General features: G+C 38.0%; 1 protein-coding gene across 4 annotated transcripts in view; it reads left to right on the top strand.

Moving 5' to 3' along the window:
- RAB6A (RAB6A, member RAS oncogene family) overlaps positions 1-25,775 on the top strand; it is a 61,921-nt gene that overhangs the window by 32,809 nt on the left and 3,337 nt on the right. Inside the window, exons 2-7 of one of the 4 annotated variants that reach the window (XR_014814341.1) lie at positions 5,184-5,242; positions 6,789-6,842; positions 8,937-9,042; positions 10,842-10,953; positions 19,535-23,047; positions 23,652-24,742. Coding sequence is in view for 2 of the 4 variants with exons in the window: in XM_005667096.4 (XP_005667153.1) it covers positions 5,184-5,242; positions 6,789-6,842; positions 8,937-9,042; positions 10,842-10,953; positions 19,535-19,628; positions 24,676-24,742 (492 nt within the window). In the remaining 2 variants the exon portion in view is untranslated. 4 annotated transcript variants of the gene reach the window in all.

Raw genomic sequence — 25,775 nt, 5'->3', positions numbered from 1 at the left:
TGGTTATTAGTCAGGCTCATTTCTGCTGCGCCACAATCTTTGTCTTCTTCTTTTTTTTTTTTTTTTTTGTCTTTTGTCTTTTTGTTGTTGTTGTTGTTGCTATTTCTTGGGCCGCTCCTGCGGCATATGGAGGTTCCCAGGCTAGGGGTTGAATCGGAGCTGTAGCCACCGGCCTACGCCAGAGCCACAGCAACGCGGGATCCGAGCCGCGTCTGCAACCTCCACCACAGCTCACGGCAACGCCGGATCGTTAACCCACTGAGCAAGGGCAGGGACCGAACCCACAACCTCATGGTTCCTAGTCGGATTCGTTAACCACTGCGCCACGACGGGAACTCCCAATCTTTGTCTTCTAATTGAAGTTTTAAAATCTATTTTTTATATACTCTAGTATTGATAAAGCTGGATTGGGGTCTGCAGTTTTGCTGTTTGTCTCATTTGATTTTTGTTCTTACTTTTCTATTTCATTTTTATTCCTCTACTGACTTGTCAGCTATTTTTTTCTGCATTTATTTTTACTAGTTGTGCTAGTACATCATTAACCTCTCACAGTCTATACTGTACTAGTTATGTGAATTATAGAAACTTAATAATAGTAGTTGCATTTATATCTCACTGTTCTTTATTTTACAGTTATGTTACATCTGGTAGTACTATAAATTGTATAATAAGTACATTGTTTTTTATTTTAAACACATTTGACTTTTACATTAAAAAAAATAATTTTCTATCCTTACCCATGTATTTACAGTTTATAGTTACTATATGACGTCATTTCCCTTTAGCCAGAGCAGATTCCTTAAGCTTTTTTCTGGCAAGGAATTCTCTCACTTTTGTTTATCTGCAGTAATCTTCATTTAACCTTCACTTTTGAAAGGTAGTTTCATAGGCTATAGGGTTTGAAAAATACTCATTTTCTTAAAGAAATTTAAGGATGTAGTTCCGTTGTCTTCTGTTCTCATTTTCTCTGTGGAGGAGTTGATGAAAATTTATATTCACTCTCCCTTGCCTCTTTCTTCATCCACCCTCCATATGTAATACATTTTTCCCTTTTTTCATGGATTTTTTTTCTCTATCCTTGGATTTTGATAGCTTATCAGGGCATGTTTTTCTGTGTGTTTATCCTATTCATTGAGTTTCTTGGATCTGTAAGTGCTTACCTTTCACTGTATCAGGGAATTTTTCAGCTATATTTCTACAAATATTTTCCCCTGATTTCTTCTTTCTTATCCAGGTGGAACTTCCTTTGTACATATGTTACACCATTTGATCTGAATTGACTTTTACCTGTTCTTCTGCCATTTCCATCTGCTGTTAAGAGAATACAGTTACTTTTCCTATCAGTTATAAGTACTTGTAATTTGCATTTGATTATTTTTTCTCATTTCTGTTTGTGGAGATTTTCCTTCTTTTTATCTCATGTGCATACCTCCCTTTAAGTCCTAGAATATATTTGATAGCTTTTTTTTTTTTTTTTTTTTGTCTTTTTAGTGCCACACCCATGGCATATGGAGGTTCCCAGGCTAGGGGTTGAATCAGAGCTTAGCCGCTGGCCTACACCACAGCCACAGCAGTGTCAGATCCGAGCTGCATCTGAGATCTACATCACGGCATCTCCGGATCCTTAACCCACTGAGCGAGGCCAGAGATGGAGCCGAAACCTCATAGATGCTAGTCAGATTTGTTTCTGCTGAGCCATGATGGGAATGCCTTATTTCTGATAGCTGCCTTAGATCCTTGTCTGCTAACTACAACATCTGAAAAATCCCTTGGAGTCTTTTTTTTTTTTTTCTTCTCTTTTTCTTGAGCATGAATTATATATTTTTATTTCTTTGCATATCTGTACTTTTTTGATTGGATACTGAACATGATAAAGAACACACACACACATACATACATACATACATACATACATATACAGACTCTAGATTTTGTTGTTACTCCAAAGAGTTGTTTTGTCTTAGACTGTAGTAAACCTTGACTGGATTCAAACTCTAAACTCTGTGAGGACAGCTCCTGAATTCTTTGAATATATGTCTGCTTCTAGGAACCCTGAGGTCTTCCCATCAAGTCCTCATTGGTAGTTTAGGAAATAAGAGATGAATTTGGATACAGTTCTTTTTGCAATTCTTTTCCTTCCAGGATTCTCCTTTCCCAAACTTTCTAAGTGTTCTGTGAGCCCTGAACTTTGTCCTCTGACTCTTGATAGTGCTTTAGGCAAAAAGTTACAGACCAGAAAAATCTCTTTCTTTGCTATTTTTCTTTCAAAGATATATTCCCTTTCATTTTCTCTTTTTATGGTTTTTTAAAGAACCATGTTTGGGTTCTTTAAAAACCCTGGACACTGGTAGGTAGTACAACATAGCTCTTCTGCCATTATGGCCATGTTCCTTTTTTTTTTTTTTTGTCTTTTTTGTCTTTTCTAGGGCTGCACCAGTGGCATATGGAGGTTCCCAGGCTGGGGGTCTAATCAGAGATATAGCCGCCGGCCTACATCCGAGCCACGTCTGAGACACCACAGCTCACAGCAACGCCGGATCCTTAACCCACTGAGCAAGGCCAGGGATCGAACCTGCAATCTCATGGTTCCTAGTCGGATTCGTTAACCCCTTTGCCACAATGGGAACTCCCCTTTTTTTTAAATAACAAAAAAAGAAAGTAGTATATTGAGAAGAACGCAGTCTTTGGGAATGGAATGGAATCACATTTTAGCAGAGAATTGATTACCCTTGATCAATTTGCTAAACTTCTGAGCATGTTATTACTTTTTCTTGAAGAATGGAAATAAAATTTCATCTCTTGTGGAGTTACCATTTTCCTATAAAATACCCAGTATAGAATCTGAGACAGAAAAAGATACAGATATTCCATGCTTTTCAGAAATTTGCTTTATGCCACTTCACTTTGTACCTGTTTTGCTAACCCAAAGAAATCTGAAGAGGATTTTTGCTTTAACCAAAATAAGGTGAAAAGAGAAAATAGTGCTCAGTGTTTGTTATGTAGCGAGCTGTTATCAAAGCAACACGCATATTCAGCAGTAAGAGTGGCACCGCCAGCCTCCTTCCCCAGGAACTACACTCAGCATCAAGCCAGTATAACTTTGAACTGTGTCAATGAGCATCTGTGCTTCGTCTTTTTTTTTTTTTTTTTTTCCCCTTTCTTGGCCCCCTTTGGCATGTGGAGTTCCCGAGTCAGAGATCAAATCTGAGCTGAAGCTGTGACAATGCCAGATCCTTTAACCCACTGTGTCAGGCCTGGAATCAAACCTGCATCCTGGCACTGCAAAGATATCGCAGATCCCATTGCGCCACAACAGGAACTCTTGCTTTATCTTGATTTTATTTTGTCCATCTGGTTAGCAAGACACGTCCTAAAGTAATTGCTGCTTTGCTTTGCATCATTTCGGCTTATGAAAGGTTTCATAGGAACTCTCTACTTTCAGATAGTGGGGGAAGTGTAGTGTAATTTTTTTTTTTTTTGCGTTATTGCACATGGAGGCAAACTTACAAACTTGGCTTTACAAGCCATAGACTTTTTTCTTCAGGTAACCAGCTTTATTGTGATACTTGCTTTATTGTGGTGATGCAGCCATAGAGACTTAATGTGTAGTACTTTTATTTAACAGAAGTCATTCTCATTGGGTATCTTTTAACATATAAAGTTTTTTTTTTTTTGTATTTTGTAGAACAAGTTATAATGAAATAAAGTTGTTTAATTAAGATGTATTTTGAATAACTCTAGATAGGTATTTTTTACCTTTTGAAAAAGTGTTATCAGTTCAGCAAAAGTGTTTGCCTAGTATGTGTCAAGCATGTGTTAAGCTCATGATGTGGAGTAAACAAGACAAATTTGGAGTTTGTAATCTATGAGGGAAAACAAACATTAAGCAAATCATTACAAGTTTACATACCATTTACAGAAGGTTTGGGGGTAAATAAGAACAATAAATTTGCAGAGATCCCATATTGATGAATCTTATTTAAAATGCTTAGTAATGAAATTTTAATCTTTTGATAAAACTTTTAATAAAGAAGCTATTTTGTATTTCTTTATTATATAACTTATATGTATCTTTGCTTTTCCCCATCACTGTTTCCCCTACCATTTCACCTTTTATCTCTTCAGATTTTTACATTTATTTTTTATAGATTCTGATCAGTATTAAGTAACAGTAGTATGTGTATTGTTCCTTACTTTATTATGAATGGTTCTAAGGTTTTGCCTTTAAGTACATATGTATTCTTATGTATAATACATACATACTCCAATAAAATTTATAAAAAATGATAAAAAAATACAGTGTTGTATTAGTTTCAGGTGTACAGCAAAGTGAATTAGCCATATAGATACATATATTTATTCTTTTTCAGATTCTATCCCCATAGAGGCTATCACAGAGTAGTGAATAGATTTCCCCAAGCTATGTAATAGATCCCTGTTACCCATCAGTTTTGTGTGTAGTCGTGTGTATATGCCAATCCTTACCTCCCAATCCATCCCCCCCCACAGCATTTCCCCTTTGGTAACCATAAGTTTGATTTTGAAATCTTTGACTCTTTCTGTTTTGTGAATAAGTTTTTTGTATCATTTTATTTAGTGGTTTGTTTTTTTTGTTTTTTTGTCTTTTGTCCTTTTAGGGCCACACCCAAGGCATATGGAGGTACCTAGGCTAGGGGTCGAATCAAAACTGCTTTTCCAGCCTACACCACAGCCACAGCAACACAGGATCTGAGCTACATCTGCGACCACCACAGCTCATGGCTGGATCCTTAACCCATTGAGCGAGGCCAGGGATCAAACCCGCAACCTCATGGTTCCTAGTCAGATTTGTTTCCACTGTGCCACGATGGGAACTCCGTGGGAACTCCAGTTTTTTCTATCATTTTAAATTAGATTCCACATATTAGTGATCTCATATGACATTTGTCTGACTTACCACTTAGTGTGATAATCTCTAGGCCCTCCATCCATGTTGCTGCAAATGGCATTATTTCATTCTTTTTTCGTGTCTGAGTAGTATTCTCTAATATATATGTGCCATGTCTTCTTTATCCAATAAAATTATTGTAGTAAAACCACTGCAGGTATTTCCCAATGAATTGAATTACAGCTCTCTATAGGAAAATTGCTTGAGAACCCAATTTAGTATGTTAACTGAGTGAATTTTTTTCTTTTCATTTCAGTTGGAAAGACATCACTGATTACCAGATTCATGTATGACAGTTTTGACAACACCTATCAGGTATTTTGTTTTGCCAATCTACTAGTTGTCTTTATTTGAGATCCTTTTATTCACATTCAGTCATGGATATGAAAGCACTTTCTGTAATCTATAAAATGCTATATGTAAATACAAAGTATAACTGATTATGCTCATAGTCCTCAAGTTTTTAATTTGACATCTTTAGCTCCTCTTCCAAGTCTGTTGAAAGATTATTGCTAATACCATCTGAGGTAGAAGTAGGAATGATAGTAGATATTCTCTTGTAGAGATTTTTTCCAAGTCTAGGATTCTGTGACATTTTGATCTATACTTGAATAAGTGAGTACTGTAATTAGAAATCATTAACAGAAGGAGACCTGGGAAGTTCACAAATACATGGAAAATTAAATAACATATTCCTAAATAACTAATGGGTCAAAGACTGCTGTAGAAAACTGTGTCATTTCTTCACACAGATAAACAGAATTACCATATGGCCTAGCAATTTTACTTAGGTATATACCAAAAAGAATTGAGAACAGAAACTCATTGTAGCCAAAAGGGTCTGTCAGTAGATGAATGGTTAAACAAATTGTGGTATATCCCTACATTGTAATATGATATCACTTATTGGGTATAGAATTTCTATTTGGGGTGGTTAAAAAGTTTTGGGAATAAATAGTTTTGACAGTTGTTATAGTTGTGAATGTAACTAATATGATTAATACCATTGAATTGTATATTTAAAATTAATTAAAATGTCATTTTATGATATATATATGTATTTCCCCACAATTTAAGGATAAAATGTATCTTTAAAAAAATTACATCAGTGTTAGTGTAGGTTCATTAGTTGTAATATATGTACTCTCCCTCTGGTGGAGGCTGTTGATAATAGGAGATGCTATGCATATGTGGGGACAAGGGGTATATGGGAAATCTCTGTATCCTCCTCTCAGTTTTGCTGTAAACCTAAACGTGCTATAAACATGTAGCACTGAGATAATTAAAAGAGTATTTTCTTTCATTTTTGCTCTTTAAAAAGTGGTCTTTTAAAAAAATTGGTTAAGAGGGTTAATTTTATGTATTTTACCACAATTAAAATTTTTTAAATTATATATAAAGTTTTTATTAAAATATATAATATACATGAAATGTATAATATATATAAAATATATATATTTAAGTGTATATATAAATATGTAGAAGTATATGTTAGAAAGAGCTGAACTTTTACTCCCAACTCCACAACAGAGGCTTTGTGTCCTTAGACAAGTTATTTAACTTCTCCAAACCCCAATATTGTTATCTATAAAATGAGAAAAATAGTGATACTAATTGCTACTTCGCAGAGAGGTATTAGGATTAGAGGTGATCATGTAAAGGGCCTAAAATAACCTCTAATACACTGCAAGTGTTCAGTAGGTAGATGGTTTCATCACTAAAAATTTTGTTCATTTTTATTTGGGTATGATGTGTTTATATATTTATTATTTCTTCCACAGTCATAATTCCCATTTGAACCCTAAGCTGCTGACTGCTATTAGATGATTACTATTTTTAACTTCTTTGTTTTGTTTTATAGGCAACAATTGGTATTGACTTTTTATCAAAAACAATGTACTTGGAGGATCGAACAGTGAGTAATGTTTTCAGAGTGCAATTTTCTGCAGTACTCCAAGATATAAAATTATGATAAAAGCTATAATCAGGAGTTCCCATTGTGGCAGAGCGGAAACGAATCCGACTAGAAACCATGAGGTGGTGGATTTGACCCCTGGCCTCGCTCACTGGGTTAAGGATTCGGTGTTGCTGTGAGCTATGGTGTAGGTCGCTGGTGTGGCTGTAGTTGTGGTGCAGGCTGGCAGCTGTAGCTCTGATTCTACCCCGAGCCTGGAACCTCCATGTGCCTTGGGTGCTGCCCAAAAAAGCAAAAAAAAAGCTACAATCAATGATTGTCATCATAAGAAGTACTTAGCAAAGATGCCAAAACTTCATGTAAAAGCCTTGAGAAAAACTGTTATTACAGAATGAGTAGTACTTAGCACTTCGAGTTTCTTATCCTCAAGTGAAATCCAAAGGGGGAGAGAAAGCCATTATTTGTAAAAACTCTGATGGCCCTAGGCTCATTAAACAAGATTCCTTATGTCGATTTGATAACGTGTGGCACTGAGATAATTAAAAAAGAGTATTTTCATGAAGAAGTTAGTGCTGCTAAAGACCTTTTGAATAGCATTCTTGATGCATTCAAAAAGCTTTCATTTAAATATCACACAATTTGTGAACTTCAAGGTATATTTGTCAGAATATGATATGTACCAAAGTGACTGTGAAAAGGAAAAAGCAATGTGTATTTACTACTTGGTTTTTTTGTCTTCCATCTTTTGGAATGCTCCCAATAAGTGCAGTATAAATTCTGTATTCTAGGCTACTGTCCCTTGAAGAGATTCCTAGCACTTAAAACAGTGACTTTCTTAAACACGCTATTTTGGGACCTACACCCAAAAAACATTATCTCTAATGCTATTTCTTATACATCTGTGAGTTTTTCTCTTTTGGATGTTCTCTTTTGTTTTTGTGTATAGCATTCCATTTCTTAAAATTTGAAAACAAACTGCTTTATGATGGTAAAAGAAATTAATACTTATTTTCATGCTTTTCTTTCTGAAATGTAGATATGAAAAAGTAAGAGAATAAGACAGGAATTCCCGTTGTGGCCCAGCAGTAATGAACCTGACAAGTATCCCCGAGGAGGCAGGTTCGATGCCAGGCCTCCCTCAGTGGGTTGAGGATCTAGGGTTTCCATGACCTGAGGCATAGGTTGAAACACAGCTCACATCTGGTCTTCCTGTGGCTGTGGCAAAGGCCAACAGCTGCAGCTCAGATTCAACCCCTAGCCTGGGAACTTCCATATGTCTCGGACGTGGCCTTAAAAAGAGAGAGTAAAGACATTTTTATGTAGAATTACAAAACAATATTTCTACTTTTTGTTACATTACACAATGTTCTAGGAAGAAATGTCTGAGAGAAACCATGAGCAACTGTAGTCAGAGATCTAATTTCAAAGTGCTGTGGACCAGTAGAGAAAAGAGACATTTTATTTTAGCTTTAGAGAGCCTTTCAGAGAAGCATTAATTCCTTTACTCTGATAGCCTGGGCTGCTCACTGACTTTTACCTTTGTTTTTCCCTTATATGTTCACTATTTTAACATCAACAGAGTCTATTTTGCTATCTGGAAAGGCATAGGATTAAAGAGAGGTGATGGGGGGTGGGGGAAGGAAGCTGTCTTTCTGATGGTGCGAAATTTTTCCTACCACCGTTTTTTTTAGTTCTGTACCTTTAAAGAAAGCAAATTTTTAATATTTACTTACTCCCTTTTGTAAAAGAAAAGGAGATTTATGTTGTTTTTATTTTTCATTTCTCACATCCCTGCAACCTTTTGCATGAGTTTCCCTTTTACCTCCTTGCCACTTTCCTCCCTTTAAAAACATCATTTCCTTTTTCTTATTAGTATGAGTTTGGTTTTTTTTTTTTTTTATTTATTTTTTCCCATCCCACAGATCAGGCTGCAGCTGTGGGATACAGCGGGTCAGGAACGTTTCCGTAGCCTCATTCCCAGTTACATCCGTGATTCTGCTGCAGCCGTAGTAGTTTACGATATCACAAGTAGGTATTTTGCAACGGGTTGACCTTTCTTATTTTTCTTGCCTGTTTGACTGATTTTATTGTTAGGTACGATTGCAATTATGGGACACAGCAGGTCAAGAGCGGTTCAGGAGCTTGATTCCTAGCTACATTCGTGACTCCACTGTGGCAGTTGTTGTTTATGATATCACAAGTGAGTGGGGGGGGATTCTGCATTTCTAATCTTCTTTCATCCTTTAGCTTAGTTGCATGCATGTTCTTGTCTTGTGCTTGTTTTCTATACTGGCATGTACAAACAAGTTTTATCATAGCACACGTTATCCCAGACCAGCTAGGTCAGAATATTTGCTTTGGTGTTTGTATCAATATGCTTTATTTTTATTGTGCCAGATTTTCCTGCCCTGGAAAATTTCCTTCATGTCTGATTATGAATTCTCTCAAAGGCTTTCTCGATATCCTATTATCCCTAAGCCACATGATAATTATTGTTGGAAGAATGTCTCCTTTTTCATTTAACTTGATCTCAGATTTCTCTAAAATAAATTAATCTGCATTTAAGCCTCTTGCCAACTTTTCCAAATCTTTCAAGGCTTCTGTTGAGGCCATTAAAAGCTTCCATTAGCCAACTTTTCTGTTTTCCCCTTCCAGCCATCCTCTATAGAGGAAGGCAGAGAAAATATAATATGCAGTTTTCTGTTAATCATTTTAATTTGAATCAAATCTGGATTCTGTGCCTGACTGATTTACTTTGTTGCTAACAAATTATACTTTCATTTCTCTCCAAGAAAAAAATTTAAATAGGAAACTAAAACAAGTAAGAGTCTTCCTTTTTCTTATCCCTCAGGACTGAGTAATAATGCCTTTGGCATTTTAAGTGACTGTAAATTTTGAATGGAACATTAGTGACTGACAGGAAAATACTCTCTGATTAAAATTGTCTTTGGAAATTGCTTTATGATATATTAGGCAATATTAAGCATCACTCCATATAGTACCCCGTAATTTATAGGAAACCAGGATAGTATCATGTCTTGGGCTTATTTAAAAACATCTTATGTAAACACACTATGGATTTGAGCTAGTAATATTATTAGTGATACATTTTGCACATTTGCTTAACCAGAAATCATATCTTAAAAATAATTGCAGTGGCAGGATTATAAATAAGAGGTTTGCATTCAGGGCCTTTTTTTTTTTTTTCTTTTTGGTTCGTTGCCAAATGAAGTCTCTCTTTTTCTTGAAGCTTTTCTTTGGGTTGCTACTTGTTTAAAATATGTATGTTCATTATTGTGCATTGATAAGTTTTGCAGCTTTAAAATGTTTGTGCTTACTTTAACTAAATCAAGTGAAATCTGATATATTTTTCTTTAAAATTGTGCCCATGTGATTAAAATATTAGTAAATTATTTTCTTTAGCATTTGTAAGATGTATTGAAGGCTAGAAAAGATCGATTTTGTTACAAGTGATTTTGGCTTATTTAACGAATAAACTTCAAGTTAAAGTGATCACAAACTGAATAAGCATTGCAAACAGAGTGGTGTTGAAAGCTATTTAAGGACTCTACAAATTTTCTGGATGTGTTGGGACTTACTGGCTGACATACTTTTGGAGATGCTTTCTTTGTCATGTTTGGTATGTGTAAGTAATCAGAAAAGCATTGTGGCAACATGACACCGTATTATCTGACACAGCAGTCCTTACATGTTAAAAATATATTTTTTTTGATTACATATAGTGTATTACACTTGGTCATGTCCAAAATTTTTAAACTATTATAAAAGGAATCTTGAGGATTTTATTCTTGTGATTTGTTTAGATCACTGACACTTGTACTCGGATAAAATGGAGTCATGTTGCAGGCACATTAAAGGTGGGTCCTAATGTGCCAACCCCCTTCCAACCTCAGTGCTTTTTTTTCTTTTGTTGGCTTCTTTACTTGGGGAGGCATTTGCAATAACGCTAATCTCTCTGTCCACTTTCCTATATACCAGATGTTAACTCATTCCAGCAAACTACAAAATGGATTGATGATGTCAGAACAGAAAGAGGAAGTGATGTTATCATCATGCTAGTAGGAAATAAAACAGATCTTGCTGACAAGAGGTATGGGATGATTTTGTATGTGTGTGGAATGTTTGATTTCTTTGTTAAGCAGCCTGTTATTTTTGTTAGTGAAGAATTATTATTATTATTAGTGTGTGTCTTTTTAGGGCCATGCCAGGCTAGGGGTCAAATTGGAGCTGTAGCCAGCAGCCTAAGCCATAGCCACCGCAACGCCAGATCCAAGCCACGTCTGTGAGCCATCCCACACACAGCTCACGGCAATGCCAGATCCTCAACCCACTGATCGAGGCCAGGGATCGTCTTCATGGATACCAGTCAGACCCACCTCCACTGAGCCACGACGTGAACTCCGAGTTGTTTTAAAAGGATACATGTTTAGTGTTTAGTGCTTACTCCTCCCTTTTCTTTCTTTTCTTCTTTTTTTCTTTTTTTGCTTTTTAGGGCTGCACCTGCAGCAAATGGAAGTTCTCAGGCTAGGCGTCAAATAGGAGCTACACCTGCTGGCCTACGCCACAGCCATAGAAACGTGGGATCCAAGCCTCTCTGCGACCTACATCACAGTTCACAGCAAAGCCAGATCCCTGTCCCACTGAGCAAGTCCAGGGATTGAACCACATCCGCATGGATACTAGTCGGATTAATTTCTGCTGTGCTACAGTGGGAATTCCTACTCCCTTTTCTTTAGTGTGGGAACTTGAAATAGAAATGCAAACATTAAACTCAGTCTTTAAAGGAAAATAAATTTTTATGCGTAAGCCTATGTTTAACTCTTGTGTGAGATTGTTTACACAGGAAGCTGATAACTGTTTTGCATTTTTTAGGCCTCATAAACATGAGCAGTATTCTGTTAAAAAACAAGATATTTAAAAAAATAAATCCTATCTTAAAAAAGTATTCGTAATGATTAAATGCACACTCTTTTGATAGTCTTCTTATAAATATTCATTGTTATTCAGTGGTGTAGTTTTTCTTTGCTTTTTTTAAATTGTAGGTTGAGCCAACTGTGAGGTTGAACTGAATAGCTCGATTGTAATACCTTAGTCAAATGAGCGAAGCAACATTCAAGTCACAGGATGCAAAATGTATTTAACATTCACTGTAGAACCCGTGGCTTAAATATCTGCCTTTAGCATTCCCAAGTGATCTACTGGATATTCTTTCTGCTTTAAATAGTCTTGACCATTAATTTTAATAGTATAAGCTCTTACTATTTATTATTTGTTTATTCGTTAGTTGGATATTGAAATTCAGATAACGAACTTGTGCTATTAATTAAAATGTTGCAAAGAAAACCAATATGTCCAAAAACTTGTGGAAATGTTAAGCACATTTTTGCCCATGGTACCTCATTGAGAGTTGGCAAGGAAGTGTTTCCTAGTTTATTTATTTAGGTCTTTTTTTTTTTTTTTTTGGTCTTTTTAAGGCCACACCTGCGGCATATGGAGGTTCCCAGACAAGGGGTCTAATTGGAGCTGTAGCCGCTGGCCTACGCCAGAGCCACAGCAACGTGGGATCTGAGCCGCGTCTGCGACCTATACCACAGCTCACTCAACCCACTGAGCAAGGCCAGGGATCGAACCCGCAACCTCATGGTTCCTATTTGGATTCATTAACCACTGTGCCACCACAGGAACTCCAGTCTTTCCTAATTTAATAGTAAATCAGCATATGAGTTCATCTTTTCCTTATGAAAATCATTTTATCTGAATTATATTTACAGTAATTTTTCTTTAGGGTAACATTTGTCCATTGCTTTAGAATTGCCGCCTTTCTTATAATTTTTGCCAGACTGTCACCCTTCAGCTATTGACATTTAAAAGAATTAGGTGTTCCGTGAGCTGTGATTAGGTCGCAGATGTGGCTCAGATCTGGTATTGCTGTGGCTCTGATTAGGCTGACAGCTGCAACTCCAATTTGACCCCTAGCCTGGGAACCTCCATATGCCATGGGTGCAGCCCTAAAAAGCAAAATGAATAAATAAGTAAATAAATAAAAGAATTAGAGCCTTGTTCTTTCTACTAAAATAATTTTTTGGGTTTTTTATCTGTTTTTATTATTGACATTTTAATGTAAGAGTTACAGTTTTTGTGATTGAAGTATTGTTGATATACAGTGTTTCAGGTGTATAGCAAGGTGGTTCAGTTATACGTATATATGTATCTATTTTTCAGATTCTTTCACATTATAGGTCCTTATAAGATATTGAATGTAGTTCCTTGTGCTATACAGTAGCTCCTTGACGTTTATCTATTATACACACAGTAGTATGTGTTAGTCCCAAATTTACAACAAAATAATTTTTTTTTTTTTTTTTTTTTTTTTTGTCTTTTGTTGTTGTTGCTATCTCTTGGGCCGCTTCCGCGGCATATGGAGGTTCCCAGGCTAGGGGTCTTATCGGAGCTGTAGCCACCGGCCTACGCCAGAGCCACAGCAACGCGGGATCCGAGCTGCGTCTGCAACCTACACCACAGCTCACGGCAACGCCGGATCGTTAACCCACTGAGCAAGGGCAGGGACCGAACCCGCAACCTCATGGTTCCTAGTCGGATTCGCCAACCACTGCGCCACAACGGGAACTCCACAAAATAATTTTTAAATGAGTAAAAGTTTTAAAGTTTTTTAAAAAGCATTGAAAGGAAATCTTTTGTTAGTGGCCTTTTATGAACATAACCTGGAATCCTGAAGCCATAAAGGGGAAGGTTGATAAGCTTGAGTAATAAAAAGATAATATAAACATGATCGTATAAATTAAAGACCATGTTCATCTATTAGATCAGCCATTATTCGGAAGATTGTTAATGCACAGTATTATCAGGAGTCAGAATAAACAAGAAGTTTCATACTGAATATGTAACAAATACAGTTTTTGGGGGAAACAGTTTAACAGTATTGGTATTTAAAATATTCATTGAGGAGTTCCCTTGTGGCACAGTGGGTTAAAGATCCAGCATTGTCACTGTAGTGGCTTGGGTTGCTGCTATGGCATGGGTTCAGTCCCTGGCCCTAAGAACTTACACATGCTGCAGGCATGGCCTAAATAAGTAAATAAATAAAATACTCATTGAGAATTTCCATGTGACCTAGCAGTTAAGGATTCAGCATTGTCACTGCTATGGGTTGAATTTGACCCCTGGCCTAGGAATTTCTGCATGCTGCAGGCATCGCCACAAAAAAAAGAAAAAAAATTCATTGACTCACACCCACCTCCAGTACTTTATTCTGCAGATATACCCATAGAAATTTGAAAAGATGAACATACAAGAATTATTACTGTTAAAATTATTTATAACATTAAAGAATTAAAATCAGTCTAGATGACAGTAGTAGTAGCATTTTATAAATGAAATTTTATAGCCACTAGAAGGAATGAGAGGAATTTGTTGCTCTATCTAATACACGCAGCTTTAAAAAACATGGTCAGGAGTTCCCATTGTGGCACAGTGGTTAACGAATCCGACTAGGAACCATGAGGTTGCGGGTTCGGTCCCTGCCCTTGCTCAGTGGGTTAACGATCCGGCGTTGCCGTGAGCTGTGGTGTAGGTTGCAGATGCGGCTCGGATCCCGCATTGCTGTGGCTCTGGCGTAGGCTGGTGGCTACAGCTCCGATTCGACCCCTAGCCTGGGAACCTCCATATGCCGCAGGAGCGACCCAAAGAAATAGCAAAAAGACAAAATAAAAAAAACAAAAAAAAACATGGTCAGTGTGTATAGCATGAATCCTTTATGTTTAAAAAAAAAAGTAAGATGGCACATACATGTTTACATATATATTCTTTGGCCTAAGACACATGGAATTTAACTACAGTTATATTTGGGAAGAGAGTGGAATTATAGAGGGTTTATTGAAATGATTGATCCTTTAAAAGTAATTGCTTTTAGGAGTTCCCTTGTGGCACAGTGGGTTAAGGATCCAGTGTTGTCACTGCAGCAGTTTGGGTTGCTGCTGTGGATTGGGAACTTCTGCATGCTGCTGGCATGGCCAAAAAGAAAAAAAAAGTAATTGCTTTTGTAATCAGAAGAAACATTTTAATAAAAATTCAGTTAAATGGCTTTATCACTTTCTTTGACAATTAAATACTCTTTTTGTGGAAACTAGGAGGAAAGACCAGAATATATCTTTTTCATTGTCTCACTATAAGCATATAGATGCTCAATATTCTTCCTGACCCTGTAGTCCAGTGATTCCGATGTTTCAAACCCAAGAATCACTTGGTAAATATGGCTTATTATATCCTCTTTATGGCTATAAAGTATCATGGTCAACTTTAAAATTTTTAACATTTTTGATCCTGCTTCTAGATACTATGATTCAGTTAGTCCAGAGTAGGGCCCTGAATCCATATATGTAAAATATACACATATGTAAAATATATATTCATATATATAATATATAATATATATAAATAATATATTACATACATATATAATATATACATATAATATATACATATATCATATATATGTGTGTGTATATATATTTTTTGTCTTTTTGCCTTTTCTAGGACCACTTCCTGCGGCATGTGGAGGTTCCCAGGCTAGGAGTCTAATCAGAGCTGTAGCCGTCAGCCTACGCCAGAGCCACAGCAACGAGGGGTCTGAGCCACGTCTGCGACCTATACCACAGCTCATGGCAACACTGGATCCTTAACCCACTGAGCAAGGCCAGGGATCAAACCTGCCACCTCATGGTTCCTAGTCAGATTCGTTAACCACTGAGCCACGACAGGAACTCCTGAATCCATATTTTAACAAATCTTTCTAGTTGCTTCTGACAAACCACAGTTGGGACCAATGCTATAGCTAACTTTGAACCATTTATTACGAAGACTTGGAGTTCTAAAACTATTTAGGATTTTTGCCTAATCCTAACTAGTTTTAGGATTTGCAGGCTAATAATCATTCATTCAGGAGTTATTTATTGAGTATCACTTGCATTTCAGAGGATGCTCCTCTAGAATAGAGTAGTGAACAGGAAAAAAAAAAAAAGTCTTCAAGGAACTTTTATTCCAGAGAATAAACTAGACAATAAATAAGTAAAAAAATATATAGTATGTTTGATAGTGATAAATGCTAAAGGACCCATGCACCTACAGTCAACTAATCTATGACAAAGGAGGCAAGAATATACAGTGGAGAAAAGATAGCCTGTTCAGTAAGTGGTGCTGGGAAAACTGGACGGCCACATGTAAAAGAATGAAATTAGAACACTTCCTAACACCATACACAAAAATAAACTCAAAATGGATCAAAGACCTAGATATAAGACCAGATACTTTAAAACTCCTATAGGAAAACATAGACCAAACACTTTGCAACATAAACAACAGTAACATCTTCTCAGATCCACCTCTTAGAGTAATGACAGTACAAGCAAAAATAAACAAACGGGACCTAATCAAATTTAAAAGTTTTTCACAGCAAAGGAAACCCTAAACAAAACAAAAACAACCCACAGAATGGGAGAAAATCTTTGCAAATGAATCCACTGACAAGGGATTAATCTCCAAAATTTATAAACACATTCTGCAGCTCAATACCAGGAAAACAAACAACCCCATCCAAAAATGGGCGGAAGATCTAAACAGACAGTTCTCCAAAGAAGACATACAGATGGCAAAAAAACACATGAAAAGATGTTCAACATCACTCAGGATTAGAGAAATGCAAATGAAAACCACTAGGAAGTACCACCTTACACAAGCCAGAATGGCCATCATCCAAAAGTCTACAAACAATAAGGGCTGGCGAGGGTGTGGAGAAAAAGGAACCCTAGTACACTGTTGGTGGGATTGTAAATTGTGCAACCACTGTGGAAAACAGTATGGAGATTCCTCACAAAACTACAAATAGAACTACCATTTGATCCAGCACTCCCACTCCTGGGCATCTATCCAAAGAACACCATGACTCGCAAAGACACATGTACTCCGATGTTCACTACAGCACTATTTGCAATAGCCAAGACATGGAAACAATCTTAATGTCCATTGACAGAGGAGTGGATCAAGAAGATGTGGTACATATACACAATGGAGTATGACTCAGCCATTAAAAGGAAAAAAATACTGGCGTTTTTAGCAGCATGTATGGTCCTAGAAATTATCATGCTGGAGTTCCTGTCATGGCATAGTGGAAACAAATCTGACTAGGAACTATGAGGTTTCGGGTTCAATCCCTGGCCTCTCAGTGGGTTAGGGATCCAGTGTTGCCGTGAGCTGTGGTATAGGTCACAGATGCGGTTTGGATCTGGTATTGCCGTGGCTCCAAATGGACCCCTAGCCTGGGAACCTCCATATGCTGCTGGTGCGGCCCTAAAAAGACGAAAAAAAAATTAGAAATTATTATACTAAATGAAGCCAGACAATGAGACACCAACATCAAATGCTATCTATCACTTACATGTGGAATCTAAAAAAATGACACAATGAACTTCTTTGCAGAACAGACTCACAGACTTTGAAAAACTTACGGTTTCCAAATGGACAGGTTGAGGGGTGAGGGGGCAGTGCACCGAGGGTTTGGAATGGACATGCTATAAAATTTGGTTGTGTTAAAAAAAAAAAAAAAGTAAAAAAATTAAAAAAAAAATAAATGCTAAAGGTAAAAGGGGAATCAATATGAAATGTTAAGGGCAAGCTTCAAATATGAGATGAGATAACAGTGCAAGACCTCCCCAAGAAGATGACTGGTGACTTTTGAGTAAAGATGCTGAGGAAGTAAGGAAGTTTATGCGGGTATCTCGAGGAGGAAAAAGTCCTAGGGCCAATGGCTCAGAAAGCGCAAAATCACTGACTTGGGAAAACACTTAGCTTATTCAAGAGACAACAAGGAGGCCTGTGTAGCTGGTAAAGAGAATGATAGACAGAGTAGTAGGCAGTGAGGTTAAATTAAAACAAAACACAAAAAAGATATCGAAGGCCAGGTAATGTAGGGCAGAGACTTTCTGAATAAGATTCGGGGTGTGAGCAGAGGAGTAACGTACTTTGCATAGGTCACTGTTGACTCTGTTGAAATACGTAACGGTAGAAAAGCGGAGGCTTGATCCAGGCTTTATTCCAAGCAAGAAATGATGACTTGGACCAAGGTTGTAGTAGCTTGTGTGGTGATCAGTGGCCAAACACATTTTGAAGATAAAACTAGAGGATGTACTGCTGCAGTTAATGGAAAGTATACTGGTGGGTGGGATATGGGATCTGGGAGAAGGAAGAGTCACAATGGACACTTCAATTTTTGGCCTGAGTAACTGTCATTCACTGAGATAGGAAAGACTGAAAAAGAGGGAACATCTTTTTTGGGTGGCCAAAAAAGTTGCTCTGAACATCTTTGTGCTTTGTGTACTCTGGATCATTTCTTTTCTTTTTTTTCGTTTTTGGCCACCCCTCGGCAGATAGATTTCCCTCGGACAGGGATCAGATCCAAGCCACAGTTGTGACCTGAGCCGCAGCTGTGGCAACCCTGGATCCTTAACCCACTGTGCTGGGCCAGGGATGGGACCTGCATCCCACTGCTTCCAAGACCTGTGCACCACAATGGGAACTATCCTAGCAGTATTTTTCCCAGCAGTGTAAAATTTGAAAACAATGTACATTTCTAATTGTTTGGGACTGGTTACACAAATTATGGTAGTAAATTGACAAATTGTCTAGCCATTAAAAAGTTTTTCATCACAAACCTAAGTGCTTATAATTTAAGAGAAAATAGCAGGCTATGAAGATTTTAAAAATTAAAAAAATACAAGGTGAACAGTTTCTGTCATGGCTAAGCAGGTTAAGAATCCGACTAGTATCCATGAGGATGCAGGTTCAGTCCCTGGCCTTGCTCAGTGGATTAAAGATCCGGTATTGCCATGAGCTGTGGTGTAGGTCGCAGACACGGCTTGGATCCCTTGTTGCTATGGCTGTGGTGTAGGCTGGCGCCTGTAGCTCTGATTCAACCCCTAGTCTGGGAACCATATGCCAAGGGTGCAGCCCTAAGATGAGCTAAGCAACTAAAAGCAAGTCATGAAAAGATGTCTTTTCAGAATTCTGTGGTGGCCTAGCAGTTTAGGGATCCAGTGTTGTCACTGCTCTGTCCTGAGTCACTGCTGTGGTGCAGGTTTAATCCCTTGCCTGGGAACTTCTGCATGCTGCGGTAATGGCAAAAAAAAAAAAAAAAAGCCTTTCAAAAAAATGTTCAGTTAGGTATAACATACAGAAGTGCACAGATATTTTTTTCTTTTTTTTTTTTCTTCTTAGGGCCGAACCTGTGGCATATGGACGTTTCCAGGCTAGGGGTCCAGTCGGAGCTGAAGGTGCTGGCCTACACCATAGCCATAGCAACTCAGGATCTAGTCTCGTCTGCAGCCTACACTGCAGCTCACGACAACTCCAGATCCTTAACCCACTGAGCAAGGCCAGGGATCAACCCCAAATCCTCATGGATACTAGTTAGGTTCATTTCCACTTCACCACAGCAAACTCCTACACATATTTTAAGTGTATTGCACTTTAATGAATGTTCAAACTATTCTTACCTATATATAACCAGCACCATGTGAACAAAAGTTATTTCAGAACCTTGTTTATAAATCTTTTTATCATCTTTCAAAAAGATGAATTTCTTCGTCTTTTTTTTTCTACAGGCAAGTGTCAATTGAGGAAGGAGAGAGGAAAGCCAAAGAGCTGAATGTTATGTTTATTGAAACTAGTGCAAAAGCAGGATACAATGTAAAGCAAGTAAGTGTTCTTTGAGTATGAGTGGGTTGAGGTTATCAGATTACAAAAACATGGTATAAAATAATTGTGCGAGTGTTTTATTCTCTAGCGTAAGATTTTCTTACAGTTGGCAATAGCATGCCTTATGAATTAGCAACATTTCAGTGAACAGTAAAAAACCTCAGTGTGGCAGTCTGGGCAAAAGAGAAAAGACTTGTCAGACTCTTAAGATTGTTCATAGGACAAGTATTTTGTTATGATTACAAGTTTGTGTGATCGTTAAGTTGTAAATTGAGCATATTCTCACTATATCCCTACTGCATTGTTTCAGTAAAACACTTATTTTAGTGTTTGATGGTAAGATTGTGGTAAGGCAAGTATTTGCTCTCGGGCATGGCATTTTGTTTATTGTTGTAAAAATACATTCTGGTTACTTTATCTTTAATAAACTGCTAGAGTTTTAACAGTGTTTGTAGCAGGAGTGTTTTGGGGACAGGAAAATATGGGGAGACCTCACATTATCAAACTGTTTTCTAAAAGATGGAGTAACCAAAAACTCACCCACTAAATTCTTCAGGGCTACATGTCTTATAGAGTAGTGGTCCCAGATTTATAGAATTTACAGACCAATAAATTGTTTTTTTTAATTCTAGGTTATTAGTAGAGGGTTAAAGTAAAATCGTTGAAACTGAATAAGTAGAGCTTTATGAAAAATCTTCTATATTGTTTACATGTTGGGCTCTTTACTTCCCATCTCTCCTTGTCTTGAGACATATGTAAATAATACTCAGTTGTCACTGATTCCCTCCATATCTTCATATTGTTGTTCTCTTTGCTTGGAATACCATTTCCTTTTCTTCTTTTTTTTTTTTTCTTGGTCTTTTTAGGGCCACATCTGAGACAGATGGAAGTTCCCGAATCAGAGCTATAGTTTCTGACCTACACCACAGCTTGAGGCAATGCCAGATCTTTAACCCACTGAGCGAGGCTGGGAATTGAACCCTCGTCCTCATGGATACTAGTTGGGTTCGTTACCACTGAGCCACAATGGGAACTCTTGCTTTCATAAATTTTAAGGGTTTTTTGGTTCATAAAATTCACAACTTTCACAGATATTAATTATTGTAGCATTTATTCTTTTTTTTGGTCTTTTTGCCATTTTCTCAGGCCGCTCCTGCAGCATGTGGAGGTTCCTAGGCTAGGGGTCGAATCGGAGCTGTAGCCACCAGCCTACGCCAGAGCCACAGCAACTTGGGATCCGAGCTGCGTCTGTGACCTACACCACAGCTTACGGCAACACCGGATCCTTAACCCACTGAGCAAGGCCAGGGATCGAACCTGCAACCTCATGGTTCCTAGTCGGATTCGTTAACCACTGCACCACGACGGGAACTCCTGTAGCATTTATTCTTATATCTATATCTAGACTCCTGATCTGTGTTTGAAACTGAGTATTCATATATTAATGCAAGTGAACCCACCTTATACAATTAATCTTACATTGATTTGATTGATGGTAATTTATACAACCACATGATCTTTGATCATGCACAATTTCTGGAGTACCAGAAATGATGTTAAGGTAAGCATTCTGCAATTTTAAGTCTAATAGCTGATTTTGGTTGATTATTGAGGCTAATGCCTAACTTTGGTATGTCTCTAAAATACTACTAAATGTTATAGAACCAAGACAGTTATATTTTACTCAGGTCCTCCTTAGTCCTACCCCCTCAGACTAATTTTTAAATTTTTTTGGCTTTTTTTTTTTTTTTTAGGGTCACACCCGTGGCAGTGAAGTCCCCAAGCTCAGGGTCGAATCAGAGTTGCAGCTGCCAGCCTATGCCACAGCTACAGCAGCGCCAGATCCGAGCCATGTCTGTGACATACACCGCAGCTAATGGCAATGCCGGATCCTTAACCCACTGAGCAAGACCAGGGATCAAACCCATGTCCTCATGGATACTAGTCAGGTTCATTACTGCTGAGTCACAATAGGAACTCCCTAATTTATTTTTTTATCGAAACATAGTTGATTTACAATGTTATGTTAATTTCTGCTGTACAGCAATGACTCAGTTATGGACATATATACGTTCTTTTTTATATTCTTTTCCATTATGGTTTATCCCAGGATATTGAATATAGTTCCCTGTACTATAAGACCTTGTTGTTTATCCATTCTATATATAAGTTTGCATCGCCTAACCCCAAATTCCCAATTCATCCTTTCCCCACTCCCCCCTCTTGGCAACGGTAAGTCTGTTCTTGATGTCTATAAGTGTGTTTTGTAGATATGTTCATTTGTGCCCTATTTCAGATTCCACATATAAGTGATGTCATATGATATTTGTCCTCTTTCTGACTTCACTTAGTGTGATAATGTCTAGTTCCGTCCATATTGCTGCAAATGGCATCATTTCATTCTTTTTCACAGCTGAGTAGTATTCCATTGTATATTAATGTATATCTTTATCCATTCATCTGTTAATAAACATTTAGGTTGTTGCCATGCGTTGGCTATTGTGAATAGTGCTGCTATAAACATTTTTTTGAATGATAGTTTTGTCGAGGTATATGCCCAGGAGTGGAGCTGCTGGATCTTATGGTAATTCTGTTTTTATTTTTCTGAAGACCCATATGCTTTCCCATAGTGGTTTACCAACTTAAATTCCCACCAACAGTATAGGAAGGTTCCCTTTTCTGCACATCCTCTCCAGCATTTATTATTTGTAGATTTTTTTTTTTTTTTTTTTTTTTAAAGCCAAGCTTGTGGCTTTCAAAAATCCTCCAGCCAGGGATTGAACCTGCACCACAGCAGTGACTAAACCAAATCCTTAACCCATTGCACTGCAAGGGAACGCCCTGAAACTTTTTTTTTTTTTTCTTTTTTTTTTTCTTTTTTTTCTTTTTAGGGCCGCACCTTCGGCATATGGAGATTCCCAGATGAGGAGCCTCATTGGAGCTGTAGCCGCTGGTCTACACCACAGCCACAGCAACTCAGGATCTGAGCCGCGTCTGCGACCTACACCACAGCCCACGGCAACGCCGGATCCTTAACCCACTGAGTGAGGCCTGGGATCGAACCCGCAATCTCATGGTTCCTAGTCGGATTCGTTTCCACTGCGCCACGACGGGAACTCCCGCCCTGAAACTTTTTAATGATGGCCATTCTGACTGGTGTAAGGTGGCACCTCATTGTAATTTTGATTTGCATTTCTCTAATAATGAGTGATGTTGGGCAACCATCAGACTATTGCCAACGGATAAAGATGGGCTCCTTCTCTATATTTATTTCTCTAAACAGATTACTAGAGTTCCATTCTTCAGCTCTGGCCTTCTTTCTGTTTCTTCTCATTTTATTTTTGTTTATTTATTTATGTTTGCTTTTTAGGGCCATACTTGTAATATATGGAGGTTCCCAGGCTAGGGGTCAAATCGGAGCTACAGCTGCCGGCTTACGCCACAGCCACAGTAATGCAGGACCTGAGCCTCGTCTGCAACCTACACCACACTCATGGCAATCCTGGATCCTTAACCCACTGAGCAAGGCCAGGGATCGAACCCGCAACATCATGGATCCTAGTCAGATTTGTTTCCGCTGTACCACAACAGGAACTCCTGTTTCTTCTCATTTTAATTCAGCAACATTTATGGAACACTTCAACTTTGAGTGCATTGTACAGTATGTTTTTCAGCCAAATGAAATTTTAAAAACTGCCTTTAAGTCCCAAGTCAAATGTCATTGCATGAGGATTTTTATCAGCCTCCTCTGTAGGGCCTTCTTACATCTGTATTCATCATTTCCAACTTCCTTATTTTATAGCCCTCATCACTTGTAGCACAAAGAATGTTTTGAGTCATTCTCCTTTGCCAAACCGTGAGCTCCTTGAATTTAAAAACTACGTCTTGGCATTCCTGTTGTGGCAGAGTGGAAATGAATCCTTCTAGTAACAATGAGGTTGCGGGTTCATTCCCGGTCTCAATCATTGGGTCAGGGGTCTGGCATTGCCTTGAGCTGTGGTGAAGGTCACAGACACGGCTCAGATCCTGCGTTGCTGTGGCTGTGGTGTAGGCCAGCAGCTGCAGCTCCGATTCAGCTCTTAGCCTGGGAACTTAAATATGTCACGGGTGCAGCCCTAAAGAGCAGGGGGAATTAAAAAAAAAACTACATCTTGTTCATTTCTGTATCCTTAGAGAACTTTAGACTCTAAGTAAGCAGGTACTTGGTGCAAGGTAGTTACATCATATGTGCATTTAATTTATAGGAATTTTACACTACAGGTCTAACAGAGAAGTGATTGAAATAATCTGGCAGTTTCACCTGCCATTCTACCCAATAAGTGATTAGCTAGATTTGGCCACAAAGAAGAAAGTATGAGTCTCTTGTTGCTTCAGGCAGTTTTTGTTCCCATATGTCTCTCCAAGTGAACAGTTCACCAGGTTTGAGTGTGATTTTCCTTTTGAAGATATCTTTCATAACATCATGCCTCAAAACACAAGCCAACTACTTCTACTACTCCTCTTTCCAATGTTGAAGGAAAAGCCAATTCTATTGGACTTGAGAGGAAATACGCTGGTTTCTAACATAATGATTTCCTAAGGAATTATAAAGGGTAATTTTGACTGGATTGACTTTAACTCATTATAAAAGATAGGAATGCCACAATACTGTTTAACTAAATGAACAAATTTCTCCTTATTCTCTGAGTTCCCATAATACTTTGTTTTTATGACTCAAATGATATTTTTGCTGCTTATTTCCTAGCTATTCTCTCATACCTAATTTGACCAGTTGGAAAGCAAGGATCATACCTTTATTCCTCTTGGTACTTGGTATACTACTTTTCATACAGTATTTATTTATAGAATAAATTGACATTTTAATGTGCTTTCATTATGCTGAAGTCTAAGGAATAAGCCAGAAGCCATATCGTTTAACTCACCATCCAATGGTCATCTACCTTTACTTGATACCATTTGTTAAAATTACCCTTTTACAACTCTAAATGTAATAAATTCATTGAGTAATTTAAAAAAAATTCCCCTCCCAATTATCTCTTTTCCACAGCTCTTCCGACGTGTTGCAGCAGCTCTGCCTGGAATGGAAAGCACACAGGATAGAAGCAGAGAAGACAGTATCCTTTTTGTTTCATCAGAAAATTTTTGTGAACACAAGTCTTTACAGCCCCACTTGGATGGCTTAGAAATATTATACCATTACCTTTTACAGCCAAGGATTAGGAGCAAAAAAGCTTGGCATTTGTCTGTAGCAAATGAGATCAAATGCATGCTGCTGGAGTTCCCATCGTGGCGCAGTGGTTAACGAATCCGACTAGGAACCATGAGGTTGCGGGTTCGGTCCCTGCCCTTGCTCAGTGGGTTAGGGATCCGGCGTTGCCGTGAGCTGTGGTGTAGGTTGCAGACGCGGCTCGGATCCGGCGTTGCTGTGGCTCTGGCGAAGGCCAGTGGCTGCAGCTCCGATTCAACCCCTAGCCTGGGAACCTCCATATGCCGAGGGAGCGGCCCAAGAAATAGCAACAACAACAAAAAAAGACAAAAGACAAAAAAAAAAAAAAAAACAAAAACAAATGCATGCTGCTCACTGCAATTAATAATTGAGAGGGTTTGTGTTTGCTTGTTTGCTTGATTTTTTGTTTTTTATGTTTCATTTTGTTTTTTTTTTTGCTTTTGGTCTTTTTGCCTTTTCTAGGGCCGCACCTGCAGCATATGGAGGTTCCCAGTCTAGGGGTCTAATTGGAGCTGTAGCTGCCAAGCCTATGCCAGAGCCACAGCAACTCAGGATCCAAACCGTGTCTACGACCTACACCACAGCTCACAGCAAAGCCAGATCCTTAACCCAGTGAGCAAGGCCAGGGATCAAACCCAAAATCTCATGGTTCCTAGTCGGATTTGTTAACCACTGAGCCACGATGGGAACTTCTGCTTAATTTTTAATGAGCAGGAAACTCTTAGAATCCCAGCTTCTTGCTTCTTAATTTTGACTCCCCTTGTATCTGGCCTTTTCACCCACGGTATATATCATACTTTCTCCCCCCCTGCTTTTTTTTTTTTTTCTTAATATTTGAGCTTTTTACTTGGTATAGGCAGAAAAAAACTCAATCTGGAGTTTTATCACCATCTCTGCTTTTAGAAATGGGACATAGTGAA

Source organism: Sus scrofa, chromosome 9 (assembly GCF_054392235.1).
Source record: "Sus scrofa isolate SSC_HxYL_T2T_F1_AM1 chromosome 9, Sscrofa_HxYL_maternal_Yorkshire_Landrace_v2.0, whole genome shotgun sequence".
Lineage (NCBI taxonomy): Eukaryota > Metazoa > Chordata > Mammalia > Artiodactyla > Suidae > Sus > Sus scrofa.
The sequence above is the reverse complement of the archived record's forward strand: the minus strand, read 5'-3'. Positions and strand labels throughout refer to the sequence as shown.